Source organism: Taeniopygia guttata, chromosome 5 (assembly GCF_048771995.1).
Source record: "Taeniopygia guttata chromosome 5, bTaeGut7.mat, whole genome shotgun sequence".
Lineage (NCBI taxonomy): Eukaryota > Metazoa > Chordata > Aves > Passeriformes > Estrildidae > Taeniopygia > Taeniopygia guttata.
The window spans coordinates 31653031-31678406 of record NC_133030.1 but is presented as its reverse complement, the minus strand read 5'-3'; the positions used below and the strand labels follow the sequence as shown (position 1 = coordinate 31678406).

The window sequence follows — 25376 nt, the reverse complement described above, 5'->3', positions numbered from 1 at the left end:
CTCTTTTGATTTTATTTTCCATTTTATGAGCTTCCTCAAGTCCTTTCATTCTGCTCATCCTGCTAGACACTTATGGCTGATGGTAAATTGCTGGTAAACTGCCCTACTCCCACAGCCTTCCTTCCAGCCAAATCAGAGCTGTCAGTGCAATTGTATCTATCAAGCCAAGAGTAGATGCTTACATCAAGACCAGATCTCAACACATCTTGACCTAGCAGACAAATATTCCAAGAAAGAGAGCCTCAGGAATGCAGAGAGAGTTCACTCAGGAAATGTTTCCAAGCCTGTAAGTGATGTCTAAAACAAGTTTTAACTATCCACGGACTGTAGCTGCGTGAATTCTGTACCAAACAAGAAATATGCCCTACAAGTCACTAACGAAAGAGTCAGAGGGACTATGAGCAAAGAAAGAATTATAATGGAGATGAAGCAAATACCATATACCAATATCTTGGGCTGCATTTCTAAGTCATTCATTGGCCTTTTGTGGTATTGTCAGCAGTGTGAATTAACCCATGGTTATTTTCCTAGTAGAACAGTGAGAAGAGTAATTTAATGCCAGAAGTTTCTTCTGGGGCCTCCTGCACAAGAAATACCTGGAGGTGTTGAAATGGGTCCAGAGGAGGGCCACAAAAAAATGATCAGAGTGAAGGAACATCTCTCCTACAAGGACAGCTGAGAGAGCTGGGGTTGTTCAGCTGGGACGAAAGAAGGCTCCAGCGAGAACGCATTGCAGCCTTTCAAAAAATGGGACTTATAAGAAAGACAGACAATTTTTACCAATGCCTGTAGTGACAGAAAAAGGGGCAACAGTGTAGGATTATATTGGGGAGTGTAGGGTTATATTGGATATAAGGAAGGCATTTTTTCAAATGAGGGTGATGAGACACGGGAACAGGTTGCCTAAAGAAGTTGTGATTGCCCCATCTCTGGAAATGTTCAAGGCCAGGTTGGATGAGGCTTTCAACAAGCTGGTCTCATGGAAGGTCCCTGCCTTTGGACACCTCCATCCCAACCCATTCTATGATTCTGTAGTTTTATAATTCTATGAAGGAACTCCAAAGCGTTCTGATTTAATATTGAAGTTCCCTGAACTCCTTTTAGGCAGCTATCAGTAAATTCAGAGAAAGCATAGTAATATAACATACTTCCCTCCTCTTAAAATGAAGGTGAACTTCCCCACAAGGCTCCTTAAAAGAACTGCCCAATTACACGAAATTGCCCCAGGAGAAGTGCAAATCTTAGCAGTGAGCTTTTACCAATGTTATGGGAGGCTTTAATATTTTAAACCAGAAAGTATTGACTCCAGCAACACTCTGATAATCTTTGTGTCAAATATAATAAACTTCCCCAGAACCTCATTTTTGGACAATCCCTTGCTTGATGCAATTTTAGTGTAGAAACTCCTTTGTGTTTAAGTGACACCTTAAAGTAAGCTCTTAATGCAAAGTCTTCTCCATCCTTATATTGAAAGCAGTCTCTCTATTTTATAGCAGCCCACCACAGCTGTCATCATATTAATGTGGTAGTTTTGCATGAGAGGCATTCACCAAAACCACTACAATTACTTTAGTATCTGCATGGCAGAAATCTGCCTGTGCCCAGACTTCTCTGGAGTCCCTCTGGTCTCTCAGCAGAGGCATAGCTGCAGCCATACAGCCTTCAGCCATCTCAGAATGTGAGTTAACTTTACTCATCTCTGCTGGCAAAAAAAAAAAAAAAAAGTGCATCTGTAGATTAAGTGGAGGCTAGCTATAAACCGCTCAAATTCCTGATGCTATCTTCCTTTTTTCCCATGTAATAAATTCCATTTCCTTTTGCTGTCTTCCCTTGAAATGGTATTTTTATTTGTATTGTTTCAGAAAATTAACTTCTGCTATCCTAAAACCACTCAAATTTTTTTTGAGGTTTGAGGGTTTTTTTAGTGGAAAGGGGTGTTATTTGTTTGCTTTTAAATTTAGTAGCATGCATGAGCTCTGCAAGTCTTTTAAGCATGGCAGCTTTTATATTCTTAGCTAGCTCCAACATGTTCATAGAGAAGTCATTAGCTTACATATCTGTTATTAATAATATATAAAAAAATAAATCCTAAAGTCTTCAGAGGCTGACTATGCCAATTTTAGAAGGTTTATAATTTATAACCTCTGGAGGGAAGAAATGGGTATGTTCTAGCTGATTTTGCAATACTACCCAAAAATTGCCATGGTTTAAGAGAGTCCTGAGTAGTGGTTTAGTATTCTAGCTGTGTTGGTCAATGGGTTTTTTTGGTCTGTTTTTATTTGACACTCAACGTGAAATGTCAAGAAAATGACTCTTACCCTGCAAATACGTGTTCCAAAGAAGAGTAATAAAAAAATCTCAAAAAGTCCCTTAAAGAATATCCTACAATGACATCTGACCAGCTTAAAGAAGTAAATTTTAAAAGGCTAAATCTAATGTGCACATTTTAAAACAGATTTCCTGTACATGTTTGACAAGAATACCTTTGCAACACAAGACCTCTCTGTACGCTCCTGTGCAAAGGAAGGAATGTTTTGAAGTAGTTGATGTCTCCCAAGTTGCCAAAGTGATTTCTTCTTGGTTTGCTTTATAAATTTATGTTTACAGTGTTAGGCTAATGAACTACTTCTTAATTATGTGGGTTTGTAAATACTTATGTGAATGATTTTACATTTGACATATTGCAAACATGCTGAATGGTACATCCCAATGCATTTTTATAACTCCAGAAAATTGTAACAAAGGAGAGTGACAGATTAATCAATCTGACTTCCCCTGCATGAGTTCTACAACAAGAAGCAACATATAGAAAAAGCCAGAATAAACTATTTGAAGGATAAAGAAAAAGCAAAAGTGATAGATTACTGAGAAAAATGTTCTAGTGCAGAAATCTTGTAAGAATGTAGAACAGTCTCCAAACTAATGGAAGCTGCATTGTTCCAAACATTAAAGAAACCTGTCAAAATGCCATAGAACTTGTTGTGATAAGGAACTATCTTCCACTGGCTCTGTAACAGAGGAGCTAAATGACCTCATTCAGAAGTCTTTTCTATCTAGGACACTGGAAAAGAAATCCCTCTGTTTGTTCATATAAGGTAGAAACACATTCCACAGACTAAAGCATAACTTCATACAAGCCTTGTGAATTACTCAAAGTGCTGAAAACTCCTGAGAAGAAGCAGATATTTGCAGCTGCTACCAGCGTGCCATAGCATACCATTCCACTGCAGTACTTGGCACTACTGTAGTAGCTCATTTAAAGTTAATTTAGTTTTCCCTAATAATAATCCAGGGTATATTTAGACCTTAGGTCACTACTTTGCATTTGAATCCTATGAGATCATGATGGGCTAACAAAGAGAGATAGCATAGTTTGGAAAGCAAATGTACAGCACAATACAAGCAAATATACACAGCATATAGGGCCTCTGCCTTCAGTGCAGCAGATTATGGTTAGGTACCTTAAAAGTCTCTCTGGTCACTCACACACCTGAAGTTGTTTCATACAATGGATGCCAGTAGATGGCCTTGCTGCTCAGAGACCCATCTGCAGAGAGGCTAGATTTAACACAAGCACCTCACCCTGAGAGCAGAGGGTCCTGCACCATACCTTCTTCTGGGATCAGGAATTGACTCCAGCTCTGGCAGCAGCCAGACTTACTAAAGGTTTCTCAGCAACAAAAGCAAAACTGGCTTTGCTCTCATCAAATATGGGTGAGTGCAGGAAGGGGTGGCCAAGATCCCCTCTCCTCCTAGCATGGTAAAAGGAGACATCAAAGTACCAAGTGTCCCTCATAAGAAAGCAGCTTCAACTCCATTTGCAGGCTGCTTCCTTTGACACCTTTGAATACCCCCTCCAGCTTCCAGGTGAGGCGAAAGGACCAGCAGGGCCTTGCAGAGCTTAAGTGAAAGCACAGGGAGCAGTCAGCTGGTAGCAGCCTCTGCCTCAGACAACGTGCTCTTCCAGGCAAGCAACTCCTTTGCCTGGCCTATGCCTAGAACCAGCCCCACAGTGGTCTTGTACCTCTGCAGAGGTTCCAAAAGCCAAAGAGAAAAGTTATATTTAAACATTTAAAGACTATACATAAAATTGTAGTTGTAGTGGCTATTTTTGGATGTATATTTTCTCCCTTCTTTTGTTGCTTCTAAATATCTGCCATACACCTTATCTATCCCAACCCTCCCTCTGTTGTTATCACCAGTACAGCTGAACAACAATATGAAAGCTAAGACAAAATTACTATAGAAATAAACTTTGGCACACCCTTCCCACTCTGTTCCTGGTCAGAGAGACATTGCTTTTTTGCTGTACTTAATGGCATAGGTTCCAACTGGTTTCACAATGTTATTGGAACCATGCAGGTTACCACCAAAAACCATCCTTTCTGAACATAACAGATAGAAAGAAGTGAAATTAGCTCACAACCAATAGCCGTCTGCTTGAGGTTTTTTTGTTTGCTTTTTTGTGGTTGGGTTTGGGTTTTTTTAATGGAAGTGTTAACTGCTTGGCTGTGCATTTATTTTGCACTCGTGACTGAAAACATTTTCAATACAACCAAGAGAAAGGAGCTTTGGTACAATTAGATGGCCAGTTGCTAGGGACTAAAGCTTCTCCAGCCTCTCCCAGTGCTCAGTGTTATCTTCAGCTTTCTATTCCTGAATCAGGTATTTAACATACTAAGGCTGATGAGAGAAACACTCTTGGATGCTGAATCTTCGTTCACTTGTCTACAGGACTACAAGGCACCCAACACTGCCTTGTTTTCTGATAGGTGCCACTTGGCCAGTACATTCCACAGGTCCATGGTATTACTATGATCCAAATGACACAGAAGCCAGTCTCAGTTCCTCTGAATATAAGAACCTTTTGTACAATGACCCAGCACTTACTCACTGTCTTAATCAAACGACTGTTCCACAGCACAATTTGGTCAACACTGACTGACCTGGAGAAAGAGACAAACTACAGTCCTAAATGTAAAACAGTTTATATTCCAAGACCACACCTCAGAAAAATAATTTTTTTTAAAAAACACAAACCTTCCAGAGCATGCTCCCCACTGGGTCAGATGGCTTTCCCCTGTCCCAACCAAGTGGTATGGGATGTGTATCCATATATAAAGCATCTCAAAAATAGCTAAAGACATTAAGAAACACTTAAATGAAGATTAATAAAAAATTATTATCAGCCCAGAACTTTGAAAACTTAAACTACAAGCTGTCTCAAATGAGATAGCCCTGTTCAAGTATTCTGAAAAGATCTGTTCCTGCTTTCTTCAAGCCTGAAGAAGTTCCAGCATTTACAAAGACCAAGGAGGAGGAAAAGAAGGAAGAAAAATTGCATCAGTTCTGCTGAAAATTTGTGCAATTAGTTTAGTAACTGGACCACAATTACTGGCCCTTTCTTGCTTACAGTTACAGTCAAAGGCAGAATTAAAAAGAAGTTTCGAAATGAAGTTTGCTGCTCTGATTTAGTAAAATTTTTCAGAACATGGTGACAGCTTGCTCACATGAACTGAAGGATCCTCAGCTGTCTTCTCAATCACAAATAATACCATATCCCTCACATAGCAGCTTTGAGCAATATTTCAAAAGCAAGAATTGCATAGATGATTCAGAGTAGTGAGTGAGGAATGTAAATTCAATTTTGAAAACTTTTAGTCTACTAAACCCTCTATTACTCCACAAGACATGTCAGGTTCTGTCTTGAACAGGGGTTCTTTACCAGCTAATAGACCATGTTTGTTGCTGTTAGGTTTAATAATGTCTTAAGTGCACATATGTTTGTAGGCTTGCTGGACAAATCATGTAGGACTGATGTCTCTTCTCACTTCCAGCTTGCATTGGAGTAAAGTAAAAGCTGTGGAAACTCAGGACTGCTTTTCTTCTGCCAAACTTATTATTAACTTTGCTAGAAGCTGCCACTGAAAAAAATTCTGATACTTCCACAGATTACTTTAAAGAAGAAACTGGCTAATAAATTCATGAAACATTTGGCAATTACTTCTAAAGCACAGTGGAAAGCTGGATAGTACTTGGATGGAGATGAAAGTGGAAAAATGAGCAAACTATTCCATCTTTAAGAAAACACAAAAGGTGGTAAAAAAGCAACCAACCTTCTGGCATAGAAAATCCCAGCCTATTCAGAATAATCTAAGACTATAGAGGGAGACAGTCAGTAAAATTCATCAACAGAATAGCTTCCTAAACAATTTAAGAAATACCTTTTATCACATACCTTCCTACCCCCAAAGGTGGCAAAAATCCTGCCTAATTATTGGACTAAACAAAACCGCTTGCAGATTCCAGCTGATTATGAGAATTATTTAATACAACCTACTGGAAGGACACTTCCAAACTATGACTATGTGAAAAAAAAAAAAAAAACAGCAGAATTTGTTCTATTCTCCTGGCAAAATACCAGTACAAGCAACCACATATCTCCAACTTGAAATATGTTTGCAACTGTCTGACTGGTGTATTCCTTCACACTTCTCTTCATCTTTTGTTCACTAATGTTGCTCACCATTGGATAACCAGTACTTGGTGCACCTATAACAAAATAATTTCAGAGCTGTTGTTAAGGATGCAGCTGTTTAAAATGATATAAACTTAAAAAAAAACTTCCTTATTTTCAAATAACTGATACAATTTAAGGGAGTTGTATGATAAATATTTATAGCAACAAAATGTCTGAGTTCAACCGGAAGGCAGAAATCATTTAGAGTGATATTTTTATTTAAAATACCAACCAACAGTACAGGACATTACATCATCCTGTCTAGTTTGCACACTATTTTAAGTGAAAGACCACATTCCACTCTCTCAGATCACAAACCCAAAGGCACTCTTATTTTGGCTAGACCATAAGAACGAGGAGTTTTCCACTGAAGCAAAAGTTTTCCAAAATCTCTACATCCCTATGGCAAGACTATTTCTCCAAGAAGGAAGCACAGCAACATCTCTCTCTGGCAATTATTCTGAACAGCAGGATAATATTTAAGAAAGGGCATTTCATCACATTCAAAATGGGCACAACCCTTCAAGAAGAGCTGAATGGAGAAAAGAAAAGCTTCAATAAGCCCATCACAGGTGATCTGGATGCCCAATTAGTTATTTGCCACAGAAGCGGACCTCTGGGTCTAACAAAACCAAGCTTGTGAGTCTTGCTAAAATATTTCAAAAAGAGAACTGCTCAAGTTACAAGACATTAAGACATACACATTCCTACTCCTGGATCTTCTGATTTGTTAAGCAACCACTGAGGGCAATTGATATTAAGTAATTAATTTTGTAACCAAAATGTTGCAATATACTGACACCCTTCCTGAAGTTACAAGAACCAGAGACAGGAAACCTGACCAAAACAGGTATGACATTGTTGTGTGGTAAACCACAAATTAAAATGTAAATTTGTTTGATCAAAATGTATCACTTATTTGTAAATAGCAACTATTTTTGCAAGCATATCTCTTTTATACAGAGAAGCATCCTTAACAACTACTCTGAAGCAGATTCTTTTGCTTAGTAATTATTTTGTTTACAGCTGCAACAAGTACTAGTTATTGTCCTTGTGCAAAAGTCCCAGCTAAAAAGTTTGTCACATGCAGCTGTCTGGGAAAAAGTTTTCAAGAGCATCACAGCCATATAAACAGAAAATCTACAATCCAGACTTTACAAAGGAAGTTGGGACAGTATGGTGATACATGCAGAAAATGTAATTCTACAGTCCACACAATAAGACTTATAAATAAATAACAAATTTTAATGTATGTAATCTTTGTTTTAAGTACGAGAAAAAAATCTGTAAGTAGTAGTAAACCAGTGTCAAATGTACAAGAAAATCACACAAATAAAAAGAAAAGCAGGGAGATATCACTATAAACTCTGTGCAAAGATAGAAGGCCAAGCTACTGGCATTTAGCAGGGCCATCTTCAGGACTTGTGGATAGCAACATGAAATGTTGGTTAACTAAGCAAAAACCCCAAAATTAGAATGTAATTTTCCTCAAAACCCTGCCATTAACCAAAGGCTATTCATCCTCTCAGCTGTGGATTATACAGCTGTTATTAACAACCTTTGAAAAAGAAACAAAATATTTTCATTTTACCTCTAACATAGTGTGCAATTTTCTTTCATTATTGCTAAAGCTTCTGAGACCACAGGATAGCCCTCAGTTGTACTTAATATCACTAAAATGTACAGTTTAAAGAGCCAGAGCCACTAAAAACGAAAACACTACTACAGTTCTGAAAGTCTTGACTCTTTCAATGAAAATTTAACATCCTTCTAGAAGTGCAGTGATTTGTTTCAACAGAAGAGAGATGCTGACATTTTATGGCTAATAGTGTCATATTGCCAAGCCCTACACCTTACAAGACCACATCAAATTAGACACTGACCAACACTGGCATTCACAATACGATTGTTACATTGCTTCCACACTGTGCTTTCCTTTAACATCCCTCTCCTGTACTTCCATACAGAGCTGTGCTACTGCTGTTTGCTTACCATGTCTGCCCCAGCATGGGAATGGGTCAGAAATTAGTCAAAAGTGGCCCTTTCCACCAGCTGATAGTGCTCCTCCACCCAGAAAGTAAGAAAGTATAATTCCTCTGCACTGGAAATCAGGGAGGACTCAGAGGGGAAAAGTGGTCAATGCACTGGAGCTGCAAGGAGCGCCCTGTGAACCCAGCACCATTTTATGCTGCAAGCTTTATTATGGGAGGCATAATCACTACATGGGAAGGGGAAAAAATAGAAAATCATTATGATAAAACATTCAAATGGCATTGACCACTGTTATCCAGGCATTGAATCAGGTATTTGTAAACTCTCCCTATCCAGCTTTCCTCAGAGTTGCTCTAGATTCACAGTGTGAGAACCGCAATTTTTAAAAAATACTGGTCTAGTATTTGTCAGACACCTGCCCCCTACTCTTCCTTCCCCATCTAAAATAATAACACTTACCTGCTTCTGGATCTGGAGGAATCCTCCACATATACAAATTGAAGTCATCAGAGCCCGAAAGGATGTACTGTTAAGAATAAAAATAAAAGCAGTTTACAACAAAGTATCATTGCTTTTTTATGCTATTTTACTATTGATCTACTTCCTCCAAACAAAAAATGATAAAAAAGAATCATTTGCATCATTCTTTGCACTTCACTGATCAGTTTACATTTAAATGGGGATGAAATACCAGCACAAAAATGTTGCCTGCATAAAGGGACCAAAATTGAAAAGCATACTTAATACGTATAATACCTACTGCCCAAAGTGTACGTTTGCTTTGCTAAGTAAGGCTATGAATTTTGGTTGGCTTTAATATAAGCATGTCTAAGTCTAGATCACACTCCTATTTTTCAGCCTGCAACTCTGGTATTTTTTTGATGTTGAAGCCTTTCATAGTTTTTTTCTCCTTTCTTGAACTACCAAGGAAAACTCCATCAAAGACATACCTAGGAAGAGAGCTGCCATGTCCATTACACACAAGAATGTCCATTACTCATCAGGCCAGACATGTCTACCAAGACCATCAAAAGTCAGTCACTGAGAATAATCTTGAACACCAAACAAATAACAAAGCTAAACATTCACTGTCAGCAAGTCTCAAATGGTTTAAAGCTGTGGCCACCCCCGTCCCCCCACCCCCCCCCTCATTTATCACACTATTTATTTTTTCCTGGTCATAGTTACTCTGAAGAGATGCCCTTTTCCAGCAGTACACAAATGATAAATAATGTCTTTATTGTGCAGAACTTCAGGCAATATGCAATTTAAAGTTGCTTAATATACTACAGGCAGGCACTGGAATGACAGGTGACATTTAACGTGGCAAAAAGCTTACGCCTCTCAGCTCCAGGAGGCCACAAACTGTGCCTTGCCTCCAAATACTTATTCTCCAGTAAATGACAGGGAGTACAGTTTATTTCTCTCCCAAATTAGAGATTAGATGGCATGTAGCAGAACCAATGGCAGAGTCAAATTTCAGTTATACTGCTCTAGACAGTGTAAATAATTCTCTATCCGTCCACTAATGTTAGGCTGCAGTTTAAGCAATACAGCCAAGAAGCTGGGTTTTTCATTTTATTATTATTATTAGGTAAGGGGAAAGGGAGAAAAATAAAGAAATGGACCCAGTTTGTCCCTCTTCTAACCTTCGATGAGAGACAAATTCTGTTTCGCTTGGCTCAAATATAACTGGTTTCTGCCTTTCATTCTCCTGGGAAACATAAAACCATCAGGCAAAGTAACACCAAGCAGTGAGGAGACAAGTTCTGGACAAACACAGAACTCAGAAGCAAATAAACAAAAAATATACACTATCACAGAAAAAATGGTTATCAATTTGCATATATTCTGTTTGCAATGCCAATTACATTAGTGCAGTGTTTGGATGTTTCCTATCACAAAAATGCAATAATGAACCACTAAAATCTCCTCTCTGGTTTCCTGCTATCATAATTCAACCATTCTTTTTACCCTCATGTTTGAGAATGCAGGATGTGAGTAAGCACTTATGAATGCAATTCTGCTCATTTTCTGACAGGTAAGAAGCACTGATCAAACAAAAGCTCCTTTAAAAGCTTGTGCACACTAGTTCAGAAACTCATAAACCCATACTTTCCAAGCCAGAAATTATTTCTACAAGCCAACATGTTCAAGCACTTAGGCAATTTACCTTCCAAACTGATCTGATGGTGCCAGGAATATGTGCTTCCCCTTTCATTTGGCTGCTCATAAATGCTAGCCCACAGCAGGCTGAGCCACTGTGCCAAAACTCCAAGGATTAGGGCTTATATAGGAAACATCCCAGCAATTAGAAAGAAAGAACCTCTAATATGTTTTGTTAAAGAAATACTGTATGGAAAAAAAAGTCTCATTTGTATAGAGATGTTGCCAATTGTTACTATTTTTTACCAAATTGTGCTGTTGAAGTAGCAACTAGTTTGCCAAGGACACATGACTAAAACCAGACTTTTAAATAAAACACCTCAGTATCTTGAATTTATGACCGTGTCTTTTTTTCTTTTCTTTTTTCTTTTTCTTTTTTTTCCTCTCATATCATAAACTAACAATGATAGGGCCCCAAAGTGACAGATTTCAGATAGCCTGCATAGGCACATAGAACAGAAAAAAAATGTTATGTACATGCCGGGAATAGAGTGTCTGTGATACCCTTCAAATCTGCTTCCAAAATTATTTGCAGAGAACACTGTGTGTCCTGTAAGACTCCATGATCACATGATCAATTGTGCAGGAAATCTCATGTGTCACTGCCCACAAAGCAATATACTATCTGCAAAGACCATTGACCCCAGTATACTGCCTTTTTGGTTTTGGGTTTTTTTCCCCTTTGGAGATAGAAAAATTTAGAGTGCCCTTGCAGTGATGTGTAGTAACAGCAACTTGATGCACTGTCAAGAGTGTAAACAGGAGGTCAAGGTAAGCAATTCCCCCCCCTTATCTGGCATTTTTGAAGCCACACCTCAGGTATCGTGTCTGGCTTGAGTCCCCCAGTACAAGGGTGATACTATCACGTTGGACAGAGAGTGCACAAGAGGGCTGCTGCAGCTGAAGGCCTGTGACCTGCATGGGGTGCAGTGATTGCACCCCTGGATGTACACAAGTGGTAACAAGGATGTATTTTTGTTTATGGATGTGTTCTCAATTAAACCCTTGTTTTAACTCCTGTAGTAGTTTACTTTGTTCTGTTTCAGCAGTATTACATGGCTTCCTTTAACCTCTCTACTAGGAGGCTTTGCTTAAGTGGTGGTGATCTTGTTCAACTGCATATTTAAAGTCATATCTCCCAGAACTTCTTTTTCCCAAATGTTTTTGAATATAAAATGGTTTTGAGAGGTGGGTTGTTTTTTTTAGTTCTCCTAATTTTTTGTTGTTCCTCTAAGTCTAGCAGCAGAGATGTCTTGTATATTTGTATCAAAAAAATGAAAGTCCTAAAGTCCTAAAAGAAAAAAAAAAGGGGCCTTTCTTTTACAATTCTTCTACCTGTCTACAACATTTGGCTAAAGTATTCTGGAGTGAATTAAGAGAAAACAAGTAGGAATGAATTAAACATCTGCAATGCAATTATGTCCAGCCACAGAACAAGCTCAGCTCGGGATCTGAGCCGAAAAACTACTTATGGCTTTAATCTTGACACAAAACAGCCATTAGTAAATGCCAAAAGCATTAACTGATAAAGTCATGTACACAAGTTTGATGTTGTAAGCAATGTGCTGTGAGTTGTGAATTTTATATAAAATTAAATTTTATTTTGATGGTTAGGTCTGCCAATAATCACCAGAAATGGATCATATTCCACAACATATCCAAGTATTTTGTATGTCTGCCATTACACTGCCACCACTGTAGCAGCCAGCACTGTTTTCCACTCTCTTTTCCTGTCAGGATACCTTGGGGATACATGTTTTGCTGCTGTTCTCACAACACAGCATTGAATTCCCAAATGCATTCCTTTTGTCTTTTTCTGTAAGATTAGGGGACATGGGTCTGAAAAGTAGAAAGCAGCTTTTCTAGTCAAGACCAAGAGATTGCCAGAAGAATATCATGACTGCAGCCATTGCAAGAACAATGTGCCACATGAAGCTTCAAGGGTGGACACTGAAGTTGCCAAAGTCAGACCATGCCTGATATCCCTTGCATGACATTTGGAAAACAATCCTCCATTCCAGTTAGTAGTCTCTGCACAAGACAATCAGGACCTACGGCCTCTAGAGAGCACAGCTGGACTGATGTTACTAAGACATTTACAGGACCATTTGTGAACATTTTTCTTTAATATATTCATTAAATATAACAATAAACGAATAGTTCACTGCACTAGTTCATGTTTGTAGAATAAGGATTAAGAAAACTAAATCAGTCCCTGTTACTAGAAAACGAAATAATTACTATTAAGTTCACCAAACTGTAGTTAATAAGGCTCAAATCCTGAGAGAATGGAGTAGATTTCTTAAAAATGAAGGAACAGAAAGGAAAAAAATAGAAGGGCTTGAGGAAGGGTAGATGAAAGAATGTCGTCCTGCATGTGGTTAGGCTCCACTTTAATTGTGAATAAGGATTTTTGGTCCTGAGGGAATAGATTCCTAGCAGAGTACCTTCTATTCACTCACTTAAGGAACAAAAGCCCAGATAATCAAATCACAGAGGCGAGTCAGGGGAAGGCAAAGACATGTGCATTCAGAGAGACAACTAAATAGCTAAGACATCAAGCACTGTCCTCCTTCCACCCTCCCCACCAAAGACAAACTCAAGCTGAACATAACCTCAAGAACCACTGCAGTGCTAAGTTAGGAATCAAACCAGACCCGGTATGAGGAGCTCAGATGGCGGGGGAGGGGGGCAAACAGCTCAATATTAAACCCACCCATTTCATTGTCTGTCTTTTGCTGCTGTATCTGACCAGGACTTCAGAAATCAACGTTTACAATATTCACACAAGCACAAGATTAGACATAGAAATACTTGCTGTTAAAACTGGATTTTTTTTGGAAGGACAGAGTCAGCTTCTATGCCTAGCTGTTAGCAACTATGACAGGAAAAGGCTTCCAGATGACTATGAGCTGCTGATTCAGAAGTTTGCCTTAGAAGGAAGAAAACTCTCAGGCATGGTTAGAGTCTGCCCCGGGAGAAAACACCAATTCAGTCTGAGCTTCAAGTACACATAGAATGCTTAAAATGAACCACCATCAGGAATCCAAAAGAATTACATTGGACTAGCACTCCCCACTCACTCCACTGCAACTCTTCTCATTTTCTCTCTCCCTAAGGAAATTACAGCAATCGATATAAATAAATGAAGATCTAATCTGCTTCTGTAGTCTAGTAACAGTAGCATTAGCATTGCATTTCACAGAGTACTACCACTCTAGGGAATTTACTTTTTGTTCATAGCACTGCCAGTTTGAAAGCTTTCAAAATCCCACAAGCTACATTTCCTCAGGTGCTACTAAATATGGATTATTTCAATAAAATTTTGTCTAAATTGCATCTTATTTTAGTCTCTAATATCCACATTTCCTGCTCCCATAAAATGTCCTATATCAGATAGATTTCTGAACTTTTGGCCATAGATAAAGGACTAGCAGACATGGATCATGTTTTCAAAAGTATCAGCAAGTCTCTTGAATGGTCCTACTAATGCAGGGGAGAACAAGAAGAATATAGGAGCCTGTCTTAAATGCACAAATCAAAAAGCACCATCACCATATAATTATAAATGCAGGCACAAACAACAAATAAAGGCACTGAAATTATAACCATTTTAAAAGTAAGTACTGCTAAGTTACTAGCAGGAAAATGCTTGTCAGACTCGAATTTCATTCTGCTGTTTACAGCTTTGAAATAGACTGCACTTCTTAAATCTCAATTCCCACTGACTTGGGCATGTCTGCCCTTTCTTCAGAGGGGCCAATGAAACTCGGTGCAGAAAAGATCAGAGCAGACAGAATTTTTCTCAGGGTTTTAGTGAGCCGTCCCTTAGGTTCGTCAAGTAGTGTAAAACCCACATGCTGGGGAAGAAGCACAGAGGCATCCAAATCTGAAACAGGCAGGTGCTTTGCATCTGTCCTTTAAGAGACAGGATGTACAGCCCCTCTATTTTACCTGTAACACAGCATAATAAATTGGTGGGGTGTAGACTTTTGGTTCTTTTCCTATGATAAAGGTTTGGGGCAGTCTGCTAGGCTCAAGTCTGAATTCCTCAAGACTCGCACATCACTTCTGTGGTGGCATATGCACTGATAAGCTTTGAGGAAAACACAGCTTGACATGAAGCATCACTGAAGTCTGAAAAATATTGTTTGTCCAAAAGAGACTGGAATTCCCAGCAATCAGCTGTGGAAAAGGAATTCCACTTACATGAAGAATATAAAAACTGTGTATTTATCCAAGGAGGAAAGGTTTCCTAAGTAAACAGGCTTATGCTATTTTGTTCTTTGTGACAGCTTTCTGTCTCCAAGAATGTCTAAGCCTAACAGCCAATTTCAAATTTAATAAAGAAGTTGAAGATTCCAGAATTACGGACTGCACAGAAATAATCTATTACAAATGAGCAGCTGTCACACATTCAGGAGACACCCTGTAAGTAGCCACTGAAAACAAAGGAGTACCATAGATACATCCTACTAACTAAACATCAGGAAACCCCAAAGGGTTGAACCCAAAAAAATCCCAGGGTGAACATGACAATCTGCTTCTCATGGAGCTATTTCAAGGGCGATAAGCAAGCTATAAACAAAAAGAAGCAAAGTGTAAGAAAGCTGCCCTCATACATACATGTATATTTGTGTGCGATTTGTATGTATGTATATATAAATATATGTATATAAAACCACAACCATGAACATCAGTCTTGTTATATGTTACATTTTGTATGAGAAGTATTTGGCAGAACACAAACAAAATTTTTTATAGCTGCTTCTAGACCTTTTGTGGTGTCAAGACTGCTCTACACATCTCATGTAAAAAAGCTTCTCCTGCTATTTTTCCATTTTAAAAAATGACTGATAATTTACAATTTGACCATAGTTTCATGTTATTTGCATTTTCTGCAGGTAGAAAACCCACTAATTTACTTTCAATTAATCTTTATTGTTAGAGTATCTACTAACCAGATAGGAAACAAGGTAGGGACACAACTATGGAGGAGGAAAAGATGTTCTCCTATTCCAAAAGCATCAACAAACAAATAAGCATGGAAACAACAAGGCAAAACAATTAAGGACAACAGTCAACAAGTCAAGTATTTCCATTTCTTTGCAATTCCTGATCCGTCAGGCTGGTACTTTTATGTTGATGAATCTAGGTGTTGATGAATCTAGGTTTTTAGTATAGAATTCTCATCGAGTGTAGCTTGAAAGACTGCTATAATCATCACTGGCTGACTTCCTTAGCAGGTCTGTTCCTACCCCCACGTCTTCTGCTATCATTGGAACCTCTAACAGCAGTGGTCTGATTCTGTAGCTACAGCAGTAAAACCTCACACAAATTCTCATGAGTCATTCAATATAGTATTGTCATTTATGTATTTCAGACAGATCCTACAGGGTCAGATGGGTGCCAGCACAGCCCAAGGGAAGTACACTGTCCCCTGAAGGGCACACTGCCTTGTTGGTACCTCAAACTGCAACCTCAGTCACAGTGGCTGCCTCCTTGTAGCAGCTCTCACTGTAACCCACTAGAGATTCTTCTCTCCACTGCAGTTAACCAGGAGATGACAAAATAATGAGCAGTCACCTGTGCAAGCTCCTAACCTCTTATTCCTGTCTTTCAAAGAAAAAACTTAAAGTAAGAGGAGACATAACTGAGGAAGCTCTCTCTGAGATGTGTTTTGGAAAACTTACAGCTAAGAAAAGAGTTTACCTACAAGGTATCTACACACACAACCTTTTCACTTCTACTTTATAATAAATTTTGGGGCGCAAATTATGGTTTGGTTTTTTTTTCAATACTTAACAAATTCAAAGAGGGCTCATAACACTGTGAAAACAGACATCTTTTTTTACACCAGCCAGGACAGCCTGTACTCTTTACATACTACCCTGTACTCCTTGAGACTGTTTTTCAAGAGGCTGAAACTGGCACAAAAAAGAACTCTAAAGTTTTCCATCTCAGCCGGAGAATCAAACAGGTGAGTCTAAAAGGCTTTTTAACAACAGAAGCTTTGTTCCTCAGTAGAAGCATGCCTATCTCATGAACTGGAAAAAGGAAAGCTGTGAGACACAGCAGACTGGAGAAACACAAATTGCTTCTAGTATATAAATTTCAAAGCCAAAAATTTGTATTCCCACTCCCTAAATCCCTAATCTTACAAGCAGCCAACTCTGAGTTTCAAATGCTTACAGAAGCGTCATTGAGAATAATCCATCAACATTTTTACAGCTGCCTTTTTGTAATGCAGAAAGGCCAAAACAGGAATTTTATTAATGAACAAAAGCAACTTAAAAATCCTTACTGAGGATTTCTGTGGCAGGGGAAATATTTCTATTACATTACAAAGAAATCAATAAGTTTATCTGAGCATATGAGAGGTGCTACTAACTACAGGTTTCCCATGATGTACTATGAGGAACACAAAGCCTGCAAAATTTGAAGTCTCCTGAGTCTGAGTTCCACTCCACCAGAATTTAATTTCATGTTTAAAATCCTCCCCGAAGGGCTTATAGGAACTCAAAAAAAGGAGACAGGAAATGGGGCTGGCAGGATGCACCAGGAATGGGAGAAGAGACAATCAGAACAAGAATGGTTAAAGAAAACTCATAGTTCCTGCTGTTGAGACCTTGACTCCAAAGAGGCATTTTCAGTATGACCCTCCCAATGTCAATTACCAAAAAAAAAAGGGGGAAAATGAATAAATCATTTCACTGCTAGATAAATCTCATGAATGGACTTTATATGTATGTATTATGCATATAGCTAGAATTTTAACTGCTATTTAGATAAAGCAAAAACCAAAATACAGTGTCATCAGTAATTCTTGGAAGAAACCAAATTTAAGACAGAATAAAACATCGATCTTCTTTTTATCCAAGCACAGCAACATATTTGCACGCTGAATGCTTTTCATATATTAAGAAATGCTGACTGCAGTAAGTTACTATTCATTAGGAAGTCTTCCATGCACAGGAAACTTATAATCTCTAAAATAATAATTCCCTTTCTTCTTGCTAGTTCTTAAACCTAGACATTGATAAGCACTACTTCCTGTGATAAATGACCTTCAAATTAGATGACACAAAGAACACCAGTGAAGAAAAATTATCTTTTTTACAAAGGCAATATACAACCATACAAGACTCCTGGCACCCATACAGCTAATCTTGTTTTTGGAAGAGTTACATTCATGCAGTAATTCTGTCCTGCAAAAAGCTGGCTTGTCCCTAACCATGGCTATTCAGAACACGAATTTCAACATAATGAGGGCTGTAACTTTATAGGGAGTTTGAGCAGCCTTGCAGTACCGTGAGCAGTGCATTCCTGAAACTCTCCTATACCAGTGTAATGTCAACAGAAAAGGCTAAGTGGTGATGTAATGTCTGAGGGCATGCCAGAGTCAAGACACTTTTTGTTTGAGTCACAGGGTACAAGTTATTTCTCCCCACCCCCGCCTTTTTAAAACAGGCAATGCGCAGTTGATTTTACAACCACAAGCATTACAGAGCCTCACATTATCTACACAGGGAAAATACAGGAATGAACCAATAGCATTCATCATTGTGACACAGGCAACAATCCTTGAGCAAGAAAACCTTTTGGACTATTTTAGTTTGGAGAGTGGTTGTGTTTTGTGGTTTCTTCCTGGGCCTTTTTTTTGCTGTTGCCCATCACTATAGCTCCTGAGGCTCCTACACTTAAAAACACACTTGGGTACCTAAAGTCCTGCAATACTTTCTGTATCCTCAGATATAAGAAGATATTTTCTATACCAGTCTAGCAACTAAAAATCCTTAGTATTTAATCAACATTTCCCAAATTCTAATGCTGACAAGAAGAATAGAAACTTGCCCAGCACTGTGACATGACTAGAGAGTCTCACACATTTAACATTTGTATATAATCAAACACTTGTGCATACCAAAGTCAGTGGGACTTGGGTGTATAAATAAACTGTTTTTAAAATTCTGGACCTGGATGCCCAGAAGGAAGGATAAATTATGTTCTCACACAAATTTCTACAGCCAACAAACGCAGTGGGAAGCTGAGAGTCATGCTTGATCCATCCAGCCTACTTTACCTTCCCTCTCTTTCACAGCTATATGATTCAAGTGAGCTCCTGGATAATGCAAACGCCATATAATTTTGAACCTGTTTATCAACCAACATCAGAGCTCTTCCTCAAAAAGTAGAAAAATTGGTGTCATGTGAATAGGTCATAACACCAATGACAGGATGAAAGAAAAAACTCTCACTGAGAAGAGCACACAAAGGTAAATTTAAATGGCTGCAAATAAAATATCAGCTAAACAATGTTTCTCAAGCTTTGGTAGTTGTAAGAAACAAGAAAAGCATGATTTCTAGGAAAAATGCTCATGTATATATATATGTATGTATGCATGTATATATGTATGTATGTACACACACTACTCGTTGACTTTGAAATCAGGCTCACAAGGACCAGGACAATAACGCTTTTGGAGGCAAATAATAGTTTACAAGGCCACAAAGAGAAACAAAGCTGTTCATTCTCTAAGATCCCCATCACTTAGCTTGTTCTGCAACCCATAATACCTGCAACAACTTAAACTCACATAAGCATTTCAGAATGTGTTCTTAAAAAAAAACAGAAAAAACAAACAAACAAAAAACCCCAAAAATCATTGTAGTTAACAAGTAAGTCTTCCTGAATTTTGTACCTTAGAGCAATAATGATATATCATTATTGCTAAGAGGTTTCAATCTACTTGCATCTCAGATGCTCCAGTAAAATGAGGTGGTAATACCAATCACTGCATGCCTGCTGGTAGCAGGTTTCCCTCTAGAGTGACACATCAGGAGTTCTGGCTCCAAGTCCTTTTAAGCACCTATCACAATCTGTGAACACTAAAAAAACAATACTGAGAAAATATTAGAAAGTCTAACCCCCATCAACAGAAAAACCAATCAAACTGTTCTCCAACTAGTAGTCTGTGTTTTGTTTCTGCAAAGAAATTTCATCAATTTAACACACACACTTTGTCAAAGTAAGAACAACACTTCTGGTCATTTGGGAACTTAAGCATTTGGCTTCTTAAGATATAAGGGCAATCTCCAAGAGAACTCTTAAGCTGTGTGCTTGCAGGTCAGAATCTGCTCATTTCTGCCATACCAGAATGCAATCCATATAGAACAGGGTGTTATTTACTTTTACTGTAGATTTTCACCACTGTATTAAAACAAATTTCCAAAGGCAACCCAAAACTAACAGTTATGGGGTTTTAAACCCTGGTGGCCATAATTTACAAGAAAACTTCCTGTGAGCAAACCATTTGCTATGTACAAACTTCAGAGAAAGATTAGCAAAGGCTATAGTTCTGTGAGGAGCTGAGTCTCACAGGGCTGAGAGGCCATGTCTCCATCTCACATCTACCTTCTGATCCCTATATCACATCCAAATGCTTATCAGAGCTCTCTGAGTGACAGTACAAGTCATTAACCCAGGAAAATACGTAAATGCTGGTGCCAAGCTAGGAAATGGTACCAGTGAAATTACCTCTGCTGGACAAGAAAGGTCTCCCCCTTTCAGCAGTTCACTTGTTTCCCAATGCTATTGCATTCTAAACAGTGGCGAGTTAAGGATAATCCTTTCTTATTAGAATTGAAATATATTATAGAAATGCAACTTTATGAGATAAGCTACCTGTGCAGACAACACATAGTAGTTTTTGAACACAGGAGACTCCATTTTTAATTTACCGTTCTCAGTAAGAAAGGTACAACCTAACTATTTAAGACCGCTTAAAAGAGAAAAAAAATATCAAGTTGGCAGTTTAATAAAGATGAAAAGAAGAATCAAAGACAGAGAAAATAAGAGGTTCAATGTGAAAAAACTGCTGAAGAAGCCTTTCTACTACAAGTGCCACTCACAATTTGAAAGCAACTTTCTTATCCATAAGTCCCTTCAAATGAGCCTTAGCCCACACAAAATTTTGATCTTATGAGGAAATACAAGCAAGGTATTCTGTGAAGCTTACTTTGCATGGATCTCAAATGAAAGACATTCTTTATAAAGGCTAAGAACAGCAATATTAAAAAGGAGAGGCAACTGGAGACAGATTAAATTGGATATAGAATTATTTCTTCTTTTGATAAATTCTGATTTGCAGGGGTGAAGACTTGTATACATTATACAAAAGCATACTTGCTGTATAGAAGGGCAAAACTAAAAAAAAATGTTCTTTTTATTCACCTTGTCTATCTTAATAGTATGTTCCAACTCCAACCTTCTTTTCTAGATACACCTGCAACTGGAACTGGGTTCCCTGTAAAAGGCAGTCCCTAGGGGCTATCCCTGGTGTTGACAGTCTTAGCCACTGAATTTGAACATTACTGGACAGTTTCAGACATAGACTTGAAGTATGCAATGGCATTTTCTGAATTCATTATCATTTTTCCTTCCCATTAGAAGATGGGTATGAGCTTGTGTCTAAATGTCAAATTCTACATCTCTCTAACATTCCATAGAAAAGTTCATCTTCTCTATTAGTTTCGTATAGTTTTATGAGAGACTATAATTGTCTTCTGCTCTGATTTCCAACTCATTAGCAGCATTATGTGCTGCTACTTATCTGAACAGAAAGTCTGTCAAGCCACAGAGTATAAAGTTTTTTTTTAAATGCAGGCTCCTGAAGTATCACATCAGCCTGATACAGAACAGACACACTCGTCCTGTTAAAATAATACCATACCCATAAGAAAATGCCTTAGAAAGCAGAGCAACATATACTAAGACTTTTTTCTACATCTTTAGTAACAAATGAGAAGCTAAATTATGTTGTCAGAGTATACACATAATTTATGCTCTACACTGAGTTCCAGAGGATAAGTGTGTTATTGTTAGGCTAACTAAATAATAGTTCACAAATTTTCAGTGGTTTTCTTCTTAACCAACACGTGTTTTCCCATGTTTTATAGTAAGACACCCAAATGTTTTAAATGAGTTTCATTATTACATTTTCACACTCTTGTCAAAAAATATTCAGAACTAAGGAACACTGCTCAAGTTCAGTGACATGAATATATTTCCTACTTGCAATCTGAAGGAAGCTCAACTCTGCCTCCTGCAGCAGCAGCAATAGAATTAGTGATGAAATTCTGACTGCAAGACTTTTGCTGATGACAGTTAGGAAATTTTCAGATCATAGTTTGATACTATCATAGCTTGAAAATACATCTTTTGTCCTTAAACAGTGCCTGTGGTTATTAAATACAGCTGTCCAAAGACAATATCTGGCTCTAGAATCATATGAACTTCTGTTAGTCACTTTACATGTGACCTATTTCTTTGTGATTGGTAGTAGGGACAGAGTCTCCCCCAGGGAAGTAACAGACTATCCCTTCCTAACCACCTGCCATCACCCCTTACAGAACACTTCCTACAAAGACCTATCTTACCTAATCTAACAGTCAAGAATTAAAAGAGAAACATTATAATTTGAAATAAGAATTAATAACTCTATAAATACACAATATTTACATTTTGTGGGATTGCCTCTACGCCACTCTGTAACAAAAAATGCAAGATGCCTTTTTATCATATGTAGATGAACAGATAACATTGTATTCATTGGACCTAAAAATATGGCAAATATTTTCTTCTGAATATAATCTTCCAAATAAGTATTAGATCACATCAAACAGCAGGTAGAACTTCTGATGTGTTTTGGTATGTGTTTCCCTTCTTTCAGAGCCCACATTGCAAAACAGCTCTGAATAAACCTGTACGCGTCCTGCTTCCTGTGTTATCTGCTGAATCAGAAAAAAGCCACCCTCACAAAGGTGTTCTCAAACAGTCGTGGAAACTCTGGAGACTCAGGGCAGCATTGCTTGCTTATTACCTGATCACGGTCACCTGCAAAACAGCAGCTCTTCATAGTACAGGAGTTGAAGTAGCCTTGGTTGTCAAACTGGAAGACGGGCAGGCGGCAGTGGATGTCGTAGAGCACCGGGGGCAGGCGCCGGCGCAGGGCCAGCAGCTGGGTGCCGTTGCTGTTGAACCGGACGCTCATGGCACTCTGAAGGGAAAGGTTCCCACCATAGCGGAGCAGTGAACTGGGAAAAGACAAGTGGGAATAGATGACATGGACTGCATGTACCAACACAACTACTTAGACAGATCTTACTGAGGCTTTTCAAACAAATAAGCCCAGTAAACTGTAAGTTTTTCTTATTTAGTTTCTGCTTTCAATTCCTGAAAAATCTTAATATGAAACCTGAATGACAAGCTATAAAAAGGCTATGTTTGTAAAGTCTTCAGAAGAGAAAAGTTAAAGACTGTGAGTAGTTTTGTTAATAACAAATACATTTCCTGCATAGGAGCAAAGTTGGACAGAGCACTTAGCCTTAAAAAGGCTCTCCTTTTACCTCTGGAGTGTCTGCCTTTGAGACTGACCCTACCAGCATCCAGCCCTTTTTGTTAGCTGGTTCTTGAACCAGGCAGCCTTTTTACCCTTGCTCTGGCACCAGATGGCATTTTCTCCAAATGTAGACAGGCTGGCCATTCTCTCTCTTCTGCTTCTATTTATATCTCTACAGGGCATCAGAGGATGTTTAAACTCCACAATCAGTTCCAGATGTCTTAAATAAAAGGACATCTTACTAACATGTTATTGCAAGAAATGCTAAAATAAGTTCACTTAGCTAATCTTGAACTAGCTTCATCTAAAAATACTGCCAAGTAGGCAAGACAATTATGTTATCACATGACATTACCTAAAACTCTCATGTGGCAATATTAGCTGGTTTCCTTGTCCCATATAAGGCTGTATAGTCAGAGCTGGAGTGTTTGTATCCATTCTTATTGACATACACAAAACAAAACCAAGGGTTCACAAGTTTCCAGACTCTCTTTAAAAAAAGTAACAGAAATTGAATTTGTTCCATAAAGGAACCAAAAGTTAATCAAAGTACCCCTTAAATGCAACTTGTACAGATTTTCTGTTCTTTTCAAAGACTTCGCTCAATCTGTGTACTTGAAATGATTGTGTATATGGAAAGCAAGACAAAGATGGAAGACATTTTATCCCTTTTTTTGTTCATTGATCACTGAAACCTTCCTAAACAGTACTAGAGCTCACTTTTTTGTTAACACTTCTGTTTTGAGCAAAAAACATCAACTCTTATTGAGAGCTGTGACTTTTATGCCCCTTCTGGACCAGAAAAAGCATGCCAGCTCAGAATTTGTAATTTCTAGAGGGAAGCTTATTCATAGATTTTAATGCATAATACCTTCTGATATAGCCCTTTGCCCCAACAACCGTGAACAATGAGTCACTCCACATGGGTGGGAAGCCACGTTCCATGCAGGTTGAAACATGCATCATTGCCTGAGATACCTTAAAGTTAAAAACCATTGTTCCTAAGCCAGAGTTAAACAAAACCAACACAAAATACGTAATGAATGCCCTAGAAATAGGCTAGTCTCTCACACACACACACACTCTTTGTGAACTGAACAGCCAAAGCCAGGGCACCACAAAGGCACCAGAAGTCACACTTTCAAAGCCAACTAACTAGTAAGTTCTTAAGGCCAGGCACCAAAACTTCAGAACACTTCTATCAGCGTGAACAGCTCTGGTGTCTCATGTTCTCCTCCTCCAAGGCAAACTTGTCAAGCTTTTATTAATCATGTTCAAGGTATTTAATTAAAACATGAGAGAATTTAATACCAGAAACTGTAAGCTTAGAGACAAGTATTTAGGATCCCTCCCATCAGTCCTAGTTTCTGTTAATTGAGACCAATAAGGTACTCAGCTCAAAATACTCAGGCATTAAAAATCAAAACAAAACAAGATAACCAAAACACATAAGATATTTTTGCCTCTCCCTCTTCTGATAGGTCTGAGCAAGCCATTTATTTTTCTGTGGAATTTTCCACTTTCTTCAAAAAGGACAAACAAGCTAAAACATCATAAACCCCCCAAAACCCCAACCCAACCAAGAACTCAACACAAAAAACAGGCTGAAGAAACAATTCCAGATTTTTTTGTCTAAGAAAAGTTATTTTAAAATAAAAATATATGAGTTGTCCAACATGAATAAGAAGGTCATAACAAATATGCACCAACCAGACTTAATGTTTAGGTGCAAATACTGCTGCACCAAGATTAAGCTTCTCTCCTCATTACCAGTTTTCCCCCTTAATCCAAATCACAGCCCAGAATCCTCTCCTGCCTGTGAGTGAGTGAGCCTACCAGATGTCCCATCCTTTCAAGTCTTCAAGTAAAGTTTCTATAGTTACTAATATTATGCCCTGCCTGAGAGCATTTGAGATTACATTTTATAGCAATAGGAGTGCAATATTAAACTGGTTTCCATCAGATGTTTCATTAAGCTCCTACAGCAGTCAAAGGTACCAAAGCAAACACTTGGAATTGAATTCCGTATTGTGTTGCAGTAACTTCAATGTAACAAAGCTCCAAAAGAATATTTTACTTCAGAGATTAAAGGAAACGAGAGACTAGAACTCCAGAAGAAAATGTCCACACATGAAAAGTCTAGAATTAAGGAGCTGCTAGTTAATACTTCTCAAAAGATCCACAGCTTTGCCTGTCTCAGACCCTCACTCCACACAATTCTGCCACACACATGATGGAAATACAGTCCCTGCTGCAGTTTTTTTAAACATTGGCTCAAAACAGAAAAAAAAAAAAAA

At 38.3% G+C, this 25376-nt stretch overlaps 1 protein-coding gene across 3 annotated transcripts in view; it reads right to left on the bottom strand.

The window, feature by feature from the left end:
- DCAF5 (DDB1 and CUL4 associated factor 5) overlaps nt 1-25376 on the bottom strand; it is a 67856-nt gene that overhangs the window by 10178 nt on the left and 32302 nt on the right. For all 3 annotated transcript variants that reach the window (XM_004174460.6, XM_030274458.4, XM_072930094.1), the window contains exons 6-7: nt 22561-22774; nt 8972-9038 (exon numbers count right to left, since the gene is read on the bottom strand). In XM_004174460.6, coding sequence (XP_004174508.3) covers nt 8972-9038; nt 22561-22774 — 281 coding nt within the window. The remainder of the gene's footprint in view (nt 1-8971; nt 9039-22560; nt 22775-25376) is intronic.